The 15,065-nt window shown below is 62.6% G+C and overlaps 2 protein-coding genes across 3 annotated transcripts in view; one reads left to right on the forward strand and one right to left on the reverse strand.

Annotated features, from left to right (window-relative positions):
* LOC111156135 (coronin-7) overlaps positions 1–15,065 on the forward strand; it is a 55,723-nt gene that overhangs the window by 29,374 nt on the left and 11,284 nt on the right. The window lies entirely within an intron of this gene.
* On the reverse strand, positions 68–13,839 carry LOC111156140 (vasorin). Of its 2 annotated transcripts, none has more exons than XM_022516812.1 (2): positions 13,734–13,839; positions 68–5,477 (listed from the first exon to the last, which is right to left on the reverse strand). In XM_022516812.1, the coding sequence occupies exon 2, from the start codon at positions 5,465–5,467 to the stop codon at positions 3,434–3,436; it is 2,034 nt and encodes a 677-aa protein (XP_022372520.1). In that variant the 5' UTR covers positions 5,468–5,477; positions 13,734–13,839; the 3' UTR covers positions 68–3,433. The 2 variants fall into 2 exon arrangements, with proteins under 2 accessions (XP_022372520.1, XP_022372521.1); XM_022516813.1 differs by lacking the exon at positions 13,734–13,839 and adding an exon at positions 5,677–7,525.

Below are 15,065 nucleotides of genomic sequence, written 5' to 3' on the forward strand. Positions count from 1 at the left end.
CCCCCCCCACCATCCCCAGCGTGGCCCCTGGAGGAGTTAACGATGCCCAGACCCCACGGTGCCACTGGCCAAGGCTGACCCTGTAATTACAGCAGTTAAGAATAGCTTCGCAGGGCCAGCAGGGCCTGGAATTTCTCAAATCACTCCCAGATGGGTGGCCAGACTGTGTCCCGCCCCCTCCATCCCCCAGGCCTGGCCCCTGCCCTGCCAGGCCACACCCTTGGCAGGGGAGTGGGGACTCTCCAGCCCCGTGTGGTGGCGGAACCCCTCGGGCTCCCCTGGGTGTCAGCTCTGCTCAGTGATCTGGACTGTAGATGGGAAGCATGTCGGGTGTCAGATGCGGGGACAGCCATGGAGTTCCACTGTACCTCCTCAATTTCTTCTCTGTTTTACAGATTTTCCCTCTCAATTTGAGCAGAACAGGGAGTGTTCTTTTAAAAGCTAGAGGGGGCCGGGGATCAGGCACACACCTCTCCCTGTCGTCTCCCAGGGAGCGCCCAGGGCTGACCCTTCAGAGGCTTCTGTCATGGCTCCCACCTGTGTCCTCCTCCCTGCTCATCCCCATGGTCCGTGGAGCAAGGCTCACTCAGAGGAGACATGCCATGGTTGGAAGAGCAAGGCATCAAGGGCCTGTCCGTGAAGCCAAGCTCCGGGCAGGGTGGAGGTGGGAGGGTAAGTGGCAGGGCGGGCCTGGCACTGAAGGAGCAGCTCCCATTGTAGACTGGGAGGTGCGGAAACACTGTCTCGGGGCGATGCTTCTGGGTGGGTGAAAGGTCAGCTGGACCCATCACAGGCGCCAGGCAGAGGGGGACATATCTCCTCGTGATCCACAAGAGGCGTCTGAGTCCAGAGAAGTTCAGTATCTGTTGAGGTCACCGCAGCAGCCAGTCCACGCAGGGTGGATGCTGGGGTTCAGTCTCTGGGGCTTCACACCAGAGAGCTTCTGCTCTTCATGGCGGCCCCACCCATCTCCTGGAGGCCCACATGGCTGGCAGCCCCAGGACTGGGCCAGGGTGCCTTTGTCGGGATCCTATCCCCGCCTGCCCTGAGCAAGCTGCTGGCTCACCTCTCCCAGCCGGTGCTTCTCTCTGTAGGGCATTTGCTGGGCGTTAACGGGAGTCCCTGTGGCACAGGGCCTGCGGCAGCAAGGACCCAACAATCCCACTGGCATCTCCCCACATCTGTCCCTGGACCCTGGCCTGGGGCCATTGGGATTGCCCTGCGTAAGGGTTGCATCTTGGCTTGGTCTCCACTCTGCCCCTGGGCCTCCCTCCACTCCCCCAGCCCCTGATCTGATGTGACACCCCAGATACCCTTTCTGGGAGGGCTGGAGTGAGCATTCAGCCCATCTTTGGGTCCCGCCTCCCCACCCCACCTCCTACCATCTCACTAGGCCAGGTTTGGCTTTGCAATGAAAACATTTATGCAACAGCCAATGCTGTGTTCAGCAGCAGCCCACAGGCCCACAATGGCCCCTTTGACAGGGCTGCCGAGGGGGAGGGCAGGCCTTGCCATAGCCGCTCCCCTAATGGGACCCAGGCTCACAGGAAATCCACCTGGCCCACCGCTGCCTCAGGAAGAAGGGGCCCCACCCAGGCTCACTGCCACCATCCTCTGCCCGCCACGACCCACCGCCTACCTCCTCCCTTCCCGTGCCAGAACCCTCAGCAGCCGCTAATTGAATCCAGAACCTCGCGTGGCTGGGCCTGACTCGGCGCTGACATCAGTGCCCTGAGCCACAGGGCCTGCTCCCCAGGCCTGGCTGAGCAGCCGCTTTCCGTGCAGGGCGAGGCTGATGGGGCCCAGGGGCCGTGACCCACAGAGGGGACCCAGGATGGGGCCTCGGGGAGGCTTGCTTAGTGCTCGCCACTCCTCTCTGTGGCCCCAGGGCCCCCTCTGCCTCCCGTCTCAGGGTCATGGGAGAAGGTGCTGTGCTAGCGCTCTTGTTTCCCAGCTCCCAGCACCCAGTCCAGGCCAGAGCTGCAGTCCTGCATCCCTGGCCCTGCCCCCACACAGTCTATGGCCTTCCTGGAAAACACTCCCACTTCCGGGGTTTCTGGAAAGCCTGGCACATCCCAAGTGCCATCACAGCCCTGGCTTGGCCCTTCCTCTCCACTCACCAGACAGTTCCTGTCATTCAGAATCTGTGCTACCCCTCCACTAAGACCCCTCTTTGCTGCTGGAGCAAGAGGCGGGGAGCAGGGTTTCCTAGCCTGAGCCCACGCAGAAGGTTGTCAGAACTGCAGGGAGGGCTGGGCTGTGTGCTCTGCCTGGCTCACCACCATCTGTGGGGGCCTGCAGGACACAGTTCTAGGTATACCCTTCACAGATGAAGGTAGGCAGTGAAATGCTTATCAGGCCCTTCCCCAAGGAGGGCTCCTTGGGGACCCTCTTGGCCTTTATCTGCCATGAGCCTTCCCCAGTTTCCCAGGAGCACTACAGTTCCTCTTGGCAGACCACTGGGCCTGGGTGGGGTGAGGCTGCCCCCGTGTCCCTCTTCTCCGAGGTTAGAAGCTGCTCAGCTCCCAGCTCTGCTCCCGCCTGCATCCCAGTCTCAGCTGAGAGGCTGCACCAGGCGCTCTGGTTGAGGCTGGGCAGACATAGCCCAGCACAGGGTACCTGGAAGGGCCACCCTTCCTGGCATGGTCGGGAAGCCCTCCTAAGCCCAGGGGTTGCTGATCAGGGCCTGGTGCTCACTGGGGAGAGGGTTCCTGGCCCCCAGCTTCCCCCAGAGAGAGTTATCCCTTTATGCCCACCCTCCTTCCACCCAGCCCAGGTACCCTGGGCTACGCCAGAGAAACAGACTCACTTTATCTTTTATTTTTCGTACAAAAGGCCTTCATATCATTGTTTGTCTTACAAAAACCAAAGTCTTTGTCTCTGAGTTTGAAAAACATTTTCCCAGAATAAATGGGAAAGAATCTCTTATAAATATATTTTTAAAAACCAAAGCAAAACATGTTCCTAAAGTGTCTGTCCTTCCAGTTTCTTTTGTTCCTTTGCTCCTTGGGGCTGAGTCTGACCCTACGCCCCATCCCCAGCCCCACTCTCCCTCTGCTGTCTTTCTGGGGGCTTCCTTCACTGGCCCCCAGAGTCTCCCTGGGAGGGGGGCCCTGGCAGCCCTGGGCCTGTGTTACCAGCACACGGCTGGGCACGCCCCACCTTTCCCCAGGGGTTGTACGTTGCAGAGGACAGGGCAGACGCCCTCCTCGTAGGCACGCAGGCTGGGGGGCACCTTCGAGGTGGTCACCTGGGTCCCAGGATCTCACGGATGAGGAGACGGAGGGGCGGGGTCTTGCTGTGGTCACACAGTGCCCACCCTGCTGTGTCCCCCGGTAGGGATCTGAGAACTTCCTTGGTCTGGCCGCAGGAGGGCGCCGGCGGGTCCCAGCGGGGCTGAGAGCCCGGCCTCGCAGCTTCGTCGCTCCCGGGCTTAGATGTAGGGCTTGGCGGGGAGGGGCCCCTGGGGGCTGGGCCCAGCGTAGCCCATGAGTGGCACCTCACACTCGGGCCCGCTGGGTGGGGCCTCCCCACCGACCTCAGTCGCCTTGGGGCCCGGCTCCAAGGGGGCCTTCACGCCCTCCAGCTCCAGGGGCCCAGCGCCGGGCCCCAGCTGTGCTTTGCCGTGCGCAGCCGCCGCCGCCGCCGCCCGCCCCCGCCGCACGCAGTAGGCCGCCCCCACGGCCGCCAGCGCGGCCAGGAGCACGGCCACCAGGGCCGGCGCGATGAGGAGCGGCAGGTTGCCCTCTCGGGCCTGGGTGACAGGCGCGTGGTTGGAGCGGCTGGCGGGGGGTGTGCGGGCCTCCCCACAGGCCTCTTCGCCCTCGGGCATTCGCCCAACGCCCAGAGGCCTGACGCAGATGGAGTAGGTGGCGTTTGGCCGCAGCTGGGTGACCGTGTACTCAGCAAGGGAAGCCGGCAGGCGCAGCGTCACGGGCCGCTTGTCGGGGCCTGACAGGTTGCGGTAGGTGAGGCGGAGGCTTCTGAGCTGCAGGGCACCGCCCTGCAGGTAGCGCCGCAGCCCCACTCGCAGGGAGGTGGGGCTGGCCGGCTCTATGCCCAAGACCGGGGGCTGCGGCGGCTGCAGCGTGGCCGGGGCCGGGCTGGCCGGGAGCCCCTGCCGCACGTGGCTCTCGCAGTACAGGCCCACGAAGAGCTCAGGGCACAGGCACTCCAGGTGCCCCTGCACCCCCAGGTGGCAGGTGCCACCGTTGAGACAAACAGAGGCTGGGCAGTCCTGAGGCTGGGGTGGAGGCCGCACCGTGGGCGGGGCTGCAGGGGGCAGGCTGGGGGCCTCCGTGACCAGCTCTGTGGGGTTGAGCCAGGTGGGGGCTGGACTGGAAGGGGAGAACGTGGGCCCCCACACTGCGGGCTTTGTGGTGGGTGCCGTAGCTGTGGTGGTGGTGGCTGGGCAGCCAAAGTCCGCATACTCGAGGTCTAGGAGCAGTCGGCCGGCATTCTTGGGAGGGAAGTGGCAGCGTGTCTCCTCTGGACTGGCTAGTGTCACGTGGCTGTCCCGTAGCCAAGGCCCAAACCAGCTTAGGGGGCAGACGCAGTTGAAGGGGTTGCGGGCGGCCACCAGGAGCCGCAGGCGGGGGAAGAGGTCCGACAGCTCGTGCGGGAGGGCCTGCAGGCTCAGGTTGCTCAGGTCCAGCTCCTGCAAGGCCACCAGGCCGGCCAGGCCCTCGGGCCGAAGCTGGGCGATGCGGGTGTTGCCCGCCAGCCGCAGGCGTGTCAGGCCCCGCAGGCCCCGGATGGCGGGTGGCACGCGCTCCAGCTGGTTGTCAGACACGTCCAGGTCGTGGAGGTTGCGCAAGCGGCTGAAGAGCCCCTCGTCCAGCCGCCGCAGCCCCAGGCCGGCCAGCCGCAGCGCCTCCACGTTGGCCGTGTCCAGGGTGCCAGGCTCCAGCGCTGGGAGGCTGTTGTGACTGAGGTCAAGCAGCAGCAGGCGCGGCAGGTGCAAGGGGGGCAGGGTCCGCAGGTCATTGTCCTGCAGCTTGAGCTCCAGGAGGCCATCGAGCGTGTCAAAGGCCCCGGGCTGGATGTGGCGGATGCGGTTCTTGCCCAGGTAGAGGCGCTCCAGGCGCCGCAGACCACGGAAGGTCTCGTTGGTGATCTCGCGAAGCCTGTTGGCCGTCAGGTCCAGGTTGCTGAGGTTGGCGAGCGGCTGAAAGACCCCGCTGGGCAGGCTGGCGATTTGGTTCTGCGACAGGTCCAGGAGCTGTAGCCCCGGCAGGCTGGCAAAGCTGCCTGCGTCGAGCGTGGTGATGCCGTTCTCGAAGACATACAGGCCCGCTGTGTCGGGTGGCACGTCGCGGGGCACAGTGGTTCCCTGCCGGGCGGTGCAGAAGACCGTCTGTGGCTGGTTGCACTGGCAGCCGGATGGGCAGCCCCGCACCCCGGGCTCTGGGGCCAGCAGCAGCAGCAGCGGCAGCGGCAGCAGGCGCAGGGGGATTCTGGAGCACATCTTCTGGTTCCTGGGAGCAGAGGGGAGAGAGAGGCAGGAGACCATGAGTCAGGGGCCCAGGGGACAGCCACGCCGGGGAAGGACCAAGAAGGGAATTCCCAGCCCCCTTCACCATTCCCTTCCCCCAAGTCCAAGAGTGCACAGTAGTTATGAGTCAGGTCCCCAGTGCCCCGGCCCTGTTCTTGTCCCAGCCCCATCGGCCCCCTCACCGAGTGACTTTGAGCCCTCACATGACTTCGTTACGCTATCAGTTGCTACTTCCTGCGCTGTCACCAGGGCTCAGTGGGCTGATGCATGCAGAGAGAGGCCGGCCCCCAAACACTCAGTGGCCACAAAAGCTGCCATCTCCCTCACTCTAGCTCTTGCGTCTGAAGCTCAGAGAAAACATGTGGTCTGAAAGCATCAGGCTCTGTGCCCTCCCTTCAAGTCCCATCCCCCCCGCAAACCTCCACTGAGGTGGACAGGCGAGGAGGGAGCCCCATGGGTCTTAGAGCAGCAGCCCCTCCCCGCCGCGTCTGCGAGAGAAGGGGCGGGCAGCCAGCGCGTAAGCAGAGAAGCTGGCTGCCCCAGGCCTCCGGCCCCTGCCGCCACGCTCTGTGTCCTCCGAGTGAGGAGACCGCAGCGGGAAGACTTCACATGGAAACTATGGGATCGGTGTTTTTCCACTTGTGAAGTCAGACCTGCCCAGTATGGGAGCCGAGGGCCCCTCCAGGATGTGGCTAGGGGGAGTGTTCCAAGGGAGGGGGCAGAGGAGGGCCTGAGCCATTGGCAGGTGTCCCCCTGTGGGGTGGGGAGCAGGGAGGCAGGGAGCCCTGGTTTTCAGATCCCCACCTCTGAGGTGTGATGACAGATTCAGAGGTGGGGGGTCCTGGCCTCCCTAGGCTCACCCAGGGGGCACGCTGAGGGACACTGGGTATGGGGTGGCCCCAGAGACAGTGCTGGGGCTAGAAACTGTCTGCGGACTGGTTTGTCTACCATTTCTTGGGGTCCACTCTGGCCTGAGTACTGAGAAGAAGGGGCAGCAGCTCCTCCCCCATGCAAGCTCCCTGCATTTCCAGTCCTCTCGTGGGGTGCCCCGCACAGCCATGGCAGGTGGAAACTATTCTCACTGCTCCCAGGTGACAGAAGAGAAGGGGGTTCCAGGAGGTGTAGTGACTTGCTGCCTTCCCACTGCAAGGAAATCCGAGCCGGAGCCTAGATCCTTAACCACGTCCAGGTGCAGCTGGGCCTGCAGCCTGTGATGGTCCTGCCCTGCTGATGTGGGGGCGGCTCCCTCAGCTGCTCGGGACTCCAGCTTGTAGCTGGAACTGCTTAAGACAGAATGGGGCCACAGTATGAGGCCCCCTTTCAGGCTCCTGGGGGAGCCCAGGGGCCACCCTAGCAGCAGTCGCCACTCTCCAGGCCCCTAGAGTCCCCAAGAGGCCGGCACTCCTCCTCTCCAGGCGCCTTCTGCTCACACAAGGGCCTTTTGTGCTGGGGCCCGGCCTCCCCTTCCCCCATGCCTGCCAGCCGTCAGGCCATGGCAGGTAACACGGCCCCCTCAGCCGAGCCTGTGTTCCGCCCGGCTGCCATCCCTCAGGCTCCTCCCCCAGGAACACAGGCCCCTTGAAGTGTGAGGCAGAGGACGGGCAGGTGGTTCCAGGAGAGACGCGACAAGTCAGCAGGGGGACCAGCTCGAGGTCAAGGCCTGTCACCCAGGTTGGGCCTGCACAGGCCCTGCCCGCCTGCAGGGTCCCCTTTGCCGGGGAAGCAGCCTATAACCGTCTGCCCCTCACTCATTCACTGAAAACCACCCTTCAGAGGACAGCCAGGGAGGGCACCCTGACCCCCAGCTGGTGCCCCTTCCCCTGCTGTCACTCCTGCTGCTCCCTTGTGTCCCAGAGCATGCTTAGCTTATCTTTGCTGAGTGAACGGTGGGGCAGAGCCTGTAACTGAACGTCAGAGGGAAGCTAAGACCAGGACCTGGAAGGCCTTGTGCCCCCCCAGGCCTGCCGGCACCACCCCAAGGGGGCTGCGTGCACCACACCCGGCCTTCTCCCGCAGGGGGACCCACTCCACCCTCACTGACTCAGAAGGCAGCGGGTGTGGCCTGGCCTCCAGATGTGGGCTGTGAGCGCCCCCCCCCGCCCCCCACGTCCACATGTGGGGTGAGCCGCCTCCCCCTGAATCAGCCTCCCAGCGGGGCAGGCAGGGTCAGGAAGGGCGCAGCCAGGCTCCAGGGTGGGAGGGGACCCTACACGTGGCCACCCCTGCGGCTTCGGCTCCCCATGGGCTACGTATAAGGTCACAGTTAAGAGTTCACACTCCAGGCAGCCTGGGCCCAGGGCATCACAGTTCCGAGGCCACAGACAGTGGCTTTCTCTCAGAGCCTTGCTTTTTTCACTGTCTCCCCAGGCGTTTCAGAGTCGACACATTCTAGGACTGGGAGCGCTTAAAACTGAACAGCCCCGCGTGGCCCTTGGGGGCTCGGGGTGCGCGCTGGGGGGCGTTCCCCACTCTACACTGAGGAGGGACTGATGTGTGGGCTCTGGGCTTCGCTCCATGACTCTAATACATTAAGTCATCTTGGGGGAGCTGTAGGTCTGTCCAGCCACAGGGTGGCCACCTGGCTGAGTCTGTGGGGAGCCGGGGCTGGGTCAGAAAAAGAGCGACTGGCATCCTGGGTGGGGGAGACCCCAGCAGGTAGCAGCTAACCCGCTTCCCACCTGCTGGGGTGCCGGGGTGAGCACCTGGGCCAGAGCAAGGAGTCAGCACTGGGGCTTTGGTAAATGAGAAGCCGGGTGCCGGCAGCTCCATGGGCTCTGCCGTGGGCTCTCCTGGCACCAAGAGCAGACCACATAGCTCCCAGAAGGGGACCCAGAAGGGGAAGGCCAGCCATGGGACAGGGTGCCGCAGGGCAACAGGACATAGAGGCCCAAATTTAGGCCCTAAATCGCTTCCCGTGTCCCTTTCCGATTCTGGGCCTCAGTTTCTCACTAGCCCTGCCTCACTCTCTGGAGTTGTTCTGAGCACCTGGGCTTGTAGTGTTGTGTTGTTCTGTTTGTTTTTAAGTGGGGGAGTTCTTTTAACGAGTTCTGGGAGCGATTCCGCCTGCCTGGGCCCGTTCTGCTGTGTGTGTGCACTGGGGGTGTGGTGTCTCATGGAGCTCACGGCTGGCCTGGCTTCTAAGCTCCAGCAGTCCTGAAGGACCAGGGGCCTGGCCTGGGCTTTGATATCTGATCTGCTGACCCGAGGCAGAGAGGTGGGACCTCTCCCTCTGCAAAGGGTGTGGAGAGACTCCTGGCGGCAGCCCTGGGGCTTGGGGGGCGGTGGGAGTAGGAGGGCAAAGGGTCCAGGGCATCTCTCTTCCACCTGCCCCCTGCAGCCTCCTCGCCTTGGCCTGGCCCACTGTGGTATGGTGGGAAGAGGCAGGAAACTGAGGCCCAGGCTCCTGCTGCTGGCGGTGCTGCCCTCCAGGGGACAGTTGCTGGGATGGGGCTTCTTAAGGTCCCACTGCCTGCGATCCCAGCCTGGCTGCATGACAGTCGTGCCTCGGCCCTTCACCTCCCTTCTGGCTGTGAAGGGCCAGCGGGGGGGTGGTTCCTGGTTATACTGCCTGATCGCTGGGCTGTTTGGTTTGTACTCGGAGCACGTGCTAAGTGGTCAGTCAACATCAGCTACTGAAGGTGTTAACCCGTAAAACCTGAGCCCTGCTTTTGCACATAGAGGGGGAGGATGGCATGGTGTGGGAGGGGCTTCGTGGCACTTTCCGCCCAGACAGGAGGTGCCCTGAGCCCAGGGCAAGGCCTCCACGTGGAGGCTGGCCTTCATCCTCGGTGTGGGAGAGTAGGAGCTGGAGAGAGTAGCCTGATGAGGGGTGTATTTGGTTCTGGAAGGGGGCGGGGGAGTGAGCTGTGCTTTGGTCGGCCCCCCTGAGCGTATGACCTGGGAGTAGGGGAAGGGAGCAGAAGGAGAGGCTCTATGAGTAAGGAACCCCTCCTCAGCTCACAGTGGGATGCTGGGGCCCTCACCCACGTCTGAGTGTGGGGGACATCTGGAGACGCCTAGTCACACATGGGCCCTGGGTCAGGCAGGTGCTAGTGAGTGGATGGGACCCAGGCATCTGGGGGACCACATCAGAGCCGAGACTGCGCATCTCACTGCTCCTGGGGAAGACCACACGCCTGGCTGCTGGGGACACAGGGTCGGACAGACGAGGCCAGTACAGACCCTTCCTGGTCCAGACACTGTGGTGTGGGTGCAGGGGTCCGGTGCTGCAGGTCTGACCCTGAGGCTCCGGGCCTCTGGCTCCCAGTGCCGCCCCCCACCCCCTGGGTTAAGGCCTGCCGGCCAGGCCTGGCAGCAGCCCAGCCCAGGAGTCTGCCAACCCCCCCCCCACCGCCCCAGGCAGGCGGGGACCATGCCGGCGGCCAGGATAGCTGGCTCCGGTTTCGCTGACGTGTCTGGGGAGACTCAGAACCGAGGCTGGGTCCACCCATCTCCCCACTCCTGGGGCACAGCAGAGCAGAGAGGTTGGGGTCTCCATCCTAGGCTCTCAGAGGAAGGGGACAAGGTGAGGGTGGGGACCGCAGTCTGGTCCTGTCATGAAGCTGGGAGTCCCTACTGGTCTTGGCTCCTCTCCCTTACTCTACCTTCCGCTGCAGTCGGCTCTGCTCATTCTGCACGTGAAGCCCAAGGCACCACGTTGTGACCTCATCCAGTTCCCTTCCCTCGCTGTCTTTCTGTCTCCCACCTTTAACCCCAAGGGTTTCTTAACCCTAGGTACACATCACAATCTCCCGGGAAGCTTTGGGAAGTTCCTGAGGGGCTCTCCAATCCTTGCCAATTTAATAAGAATTTCTGGGATAAGGCCCAGGCAGAGCTGCGTTTTGGAGAAGCTCCTTCAGTGAGTCTCCCCTTCAGGGCTCAGACCCTGGGGCAGAAGACTGCAAAGGGGGACAGTCTGGATGTCCAGGGAGGGGTCCGGGTCACCAGCAGGTGTGGCTGGTTGGGTGTGCCAAAAGAGCAGGAGCTGGGCCCTTTTCTCCCCTCCTACTTCCTCCTAGGCAGGAGCTGCCTGGCCCCAAATGGGTGCCTTCAGTGGCACCGTGGGTGACTTGGCAGCCACCAGACCTGTCAGCCCAGGACTGGGAGACTGGTGACTAAAGCCATTCTGCCCAAGTGGGCCCTCAGGGCGGCGAGATATGTCATCTCAGTCGGAAGAGGTGCCACTCTGTTGGGAGAGGACACCTGCTTCCCCAGGAGCTATTTGGTGGCTGTGGCCCAACTAGAAATGGGCCAGTCCAGATGCCACCATCGGCACGCGTGCGGGTGTGATGCCACAGGGGCTGGGCTCAGTCAGAACTAGGGCCTCCTAGCTGTCCTGTCCCCACCCAGGGCCAAGCATCCATCAAGTAAGGCCCTAACCCTGCAATTAACCCTGGATTTGCCAGAGGAAGACCTTAGTCACCAAGGGAGGCCACCAGCCCAAGCCAGCTGGGCCCAGGTTGTCTGGGACCAAGAAGGAAGTGGCCCTGAAGGGATCTTTGCCCTTCTCACTCTTGCCATGCCTGGGGTCCTCAGTTCCCTTGCGGCAAAACTGGCCCCTCCTGGGGCCTGTGAGCTGTTCAGGGGAGCCACAACCCGACTCCCCAACCCGGGTCTCTCAGTTCTTACCGCTGCCCATCCAGGCCCAGGGCCAGTAGGGGCCCCAGTGACCGCCTCAGCCCCAGCCCCTTCTCAGTGCAAGCCAGCTCTCTCCTCCCTCTTTAATTAAATCTCTCAGGCAGCCGCAGAGGAATGTCAGCCTTATTGCATTCCCCTGGAGGAGACTGGTTGGGGGGACCGTCCCCAACCTGGAGAACTGGCCCCTTGCCTGTCTCTATTCCCCAAAACCAAGGTGGCTCAAGGGAGTCTGCTTCAGCCTCCTCATACCCAGGGAGGCTGGAATGAGGAAAAGTGGGGGAGGCCTGAGGGCCTGGCCAGCCAGGCGGCCCAGCCAGCTAAAGGAAAGCAATCCGGCTGACTCTGGAATGTGGAAACCGATAAAAGGAGGAAGGCTGAGCCCCTGTCCGCCTGCAGTGCACTCAGACTCCTGCAGCACCCCAGCCCGCCCCCAAACACAGCCCTGTTCCAGTCACGCGCGCGCAAACACATGCCCACGCCAGACACACGCCCACTGGGCCGTGCTCTGACACACACACACACACACACACACACTCCCTCCTTCCCTCCCCCTTCTCCAAGAACTCTTGCAAATTCCACAGCAGTGAGGGGAGCTGGTTTTCTTGGCAGTGCAGAGCCTTGGGCTCCCTGGCTCAGGGAGGGACTCTAAGGGGAGCTGAGGGGGGCTACAGGAGGGGCCAATAACCCCGTTCAGTGGCATTGATGCCCTTCCCAAGAGCTCAGGGCCTATAGATGGTCAGGGATGCTTCTGTGGGACAGGCTCACCCAGCCTTCTCTCTGGTCTCCAAGGGGGACTGGCTGGCTGGCTTTCTGAGGTGGGAGCTGCCTCCTGGGGGCAGCTGAGACCCCACTTTCCTTTTCCCAGGACCTGCCTAGCTCAGGGGAGGGGTCCACTTACAAGACCCCATGAGGACTCAACCCTCTTTACTTGGGACTTGCTCCACCTCCCCCAGGGCTGTGGGGAATGAGGGTGTCAGGAATGGGAACCGGAAACTGTGGACCCTGCCCAGGGCATCTCCTTGCCTGCCACAGAGGCTTCCGAGGGAGAACACAGGTCTGGGCAGTATCTGAGGGGCTAGTCATGTTCACTTCCCCTCCCTCATTTTCAGAGTCCCATCAGATGCTCTGCGACACCAGTCCCCCACTGGCCACATCTGACCTTCCGGACCCCCAGGTCCCAGAGTAGCTGTTTCAGTATGCAGCTGGGGGAGGTGGGGACAGCCAGTGCCCGGGCCCCCTGTCTGGCACGTGTGTGCTCATCCTCCCTCCCTGGGCCAGATAATGGTCTGGAGGGAATCCAGCTGGGCTGCACATTACCAGAGCCCTCTTCCTGCCTCTGACACTCTGTTTACAGAAGCTCCGGGGGCTGATTCCCCTGGGAGAAGACAGCCAACTCAGGGGACTTCTGTCCCATCCCCCCACACGCCTGCCTTATCCCTGTTGGGCCTTGCCAACAGCTGGGCCCATATTGGACTTCACTGCCCTCTGGGGCACCCACCCAGCTACCCTTCTTTGCCTTCAACACCCAAAGTCTAGCCTAGCAGGAAGGAACCTTTGAAATTTAGTATAGTGTCCCAGCCCCATAATCTCTTGCCCTGGAGAGGAGGGCTCTGGGTCCTGGTGCCTCTTCCAGAACCTCACCTGTCCTTGGTGCAAAAGGCAAGCCGGGAGACACGGGGACCCTCGGGGCCTTTCCCTCCTTCCCACCTTGCAGACTCCACCCCTGGGCCCCAGCAGGAGAGGCAGTCAGTGACCCTGGTGTGGTAATCTTTAACGAATGGGGGCAAGGCAGAATGGTTGGCACCAAACGCCTGGCCTGCCAGTGACCACAGGGGACCTCAGCAGCCCTCAGGCCCCAGAGCTGCCAGCCCAGGGATACAAAGGACTAAGCTGGCTCCTGGCCATTGGGTTCATAGCCCAAGTAAAGCCCTGTCGTTGGCAGAGGCAGAGCTGGGGCACCCTAATATCTGGAAAAGGAAGGGCCCCAGCCAGCCAAGATCTGTTCCCTGCCCCCCAAGGGGCATCGGATACCTCCTAGCCACCCCCAGTCCTCCCCAAAGCTGCATACCTGTGGGCCCCAGGTATGGTGACAAGGGCCCTCAGTACCCCCAGGCGGCCAATCTACAGATCTGCACAGGGGCTCCAGGCCCAGAACCAGACTGTCCCACTCCAGGAGGTAAAAGTAACCAAGACCATGGCTTGGCTATCCCCTCAAAGGGGTTTGATTCATAAAACTGGTCATGCCGGAGGGCCCAGCCGTGGGAGGAGGAAGCGAGGGAGGGGGTGTTTATTTTGTCTGCTCACAGCCCTGCCGGCTACCGGCTGGTGAGCCTTGTACGCGCGCGCGCGCGCCCGGCCGTGGGGCTGTCCCGGGCTGCCCGAGGAGGGGGCAAGTCGGGCGCGAGCAGGGGGTGCATGGGGTCCGTCCACCCTGGGCCCAGGTCAGTCCGGGTGATTGTGCGGGGCTGGGGGTCGCGTGTCCGTCCTGAGTGCCTGTCCGCGCGACGGGGGCTAGTTCGCGCGCGTGATCGGCGCTTTGCATAGCCCGCCCCACAGCGTCCCGCGTCTCCGCCCGCAGCTCCCCGTTCGGGTAGACACTCACCGGGCGGCGGCGGCGGCGGCAGCAGGAGCCGGGCGGGGTGGGCCGGCCGGCCCGGTGGGGTCCTGGGATCCGGGGTCGCGAGGCAGCCGCGTTCGTGTCTCCCCGCCCCGGGCTTGGGCTGCGGAGTCAGCTCGCGGGAGGCGGGTCGCGGTTTAAGGGCTGGGGGCGGGGTCGCTCCCCCTTGGGGCGGGGTGGGGCGGGGCCGGTAGAGACCCGCCTCCTCTCTCCGCTAAAGGGGTCATTTCGCCCGCCGCCTGATACTCATTCTTCCACCTCCCGACCAAGGAGGACGGAGTCCCGCGTTCCCGTCTGCTGTGCCACTAGTTTGCCATATGATTCTGGGCGGTTCCCTGTTTTTCGTAAAAGCAAAAGCAAGAGAATATTGAGACCAAGAGTTTCAAAACCGGATACCTACAACATACAGGCGGGCGACATAAGGACAGTGTTTAAACCCAAAGAGCAGACACCATAGCTTGTGGAGACCTGGAGAGGTGGCGATGGGTGGGTAGGGAAAGTGAGGGTTGGTGGAAAGGCTCGACCCCTGTGACCTGCCCCAGTCTGCCAGAGTTTCAGGTTTTTCAAGAGAAACTGGAAATCTGGGTTTTTTAGGTGAAATCTCTCAATGTGTTATTGTTGGTAGCTAATCCCAATTTTAAAAACTCTTGGGCAGGCCACACACAGTCCCCTGAGAGCCTGCTAAGTACAATCTCTAATGCCGAATCTGAGTTCTGGGGTCCTTTTAGCCATGAAGGCTTTGGGGGCAGGTGAGTGTCCCTGGGTGACCTTCTCCACATTTTAGATGAGGGGACTGAGACACTGGAAAGGGAAGTGAGTCTGCCCAAGGCCCCACAGGACTGGAGGAGTGGGATGGGGTGGGAGGTGGGGCCTCACCTGCGGTCCGTGGGTGGGGCCTGAGTGCTGCTGCTGTTGGCTGTTGGTGGGGGGAGAGCAGTGTCAAGGGCTAGACTAGTCCAGAAAAATCCCATGCCTTGGAATATTCCAGGAAAATGCTCTGCCCTCCTGATCCACATTTGTGAGCTTTGGGGGACCAGCTCAGCTCCCAACTTCAGAGAGCCTTGGGATACCCGCCATCCCCTCCAACCCGGCCTGCACTACACACTTTTCTCAGTGTAGATGTACATGTGGGTCATGGCGTGTGAACCTCTGCTCCTGGGCCAGTGCTGGTTCTCGGCTGCATTTCATTTGGCCTGTCTGGGACTTTTTAAAACTTTGAAGCCATTGCCAACATTGAAAAATCTGGTGGTTTCACATTAAAATGGGACTTCCCAGCTTGTCTTGAATAGGAACTCCGGGCAAGGGCTGAGTAGTAGC

This window comes from Enhydra lutris, unplaced genomic scaffold, assembly GCF_002288905.1.
Source record: "Enhydra lutris kenyoni isolate GAN:26980312 unplaced genomic scaffold, ASM228890v2 scaffoldscaffold45, whole genome shotgun sequence".
In the NCBI taxonomy this organism is placed as follows: Eukaryota; Metazoa; Chordata; class Mammalia; order Carnivora; family Mustelidae; genus Enhydra; species Enhydra lutris.

Excerpts from the sequence above, each read along its gene's own strand:
- LOC111156140 (XM_022516812.1), bottom strand. The coding sequence starts at position 5,467 with ATGTGCTCCAGAATCCCCCTGCGCCTGCTGCCGCTGCCGCTGCTGCTG.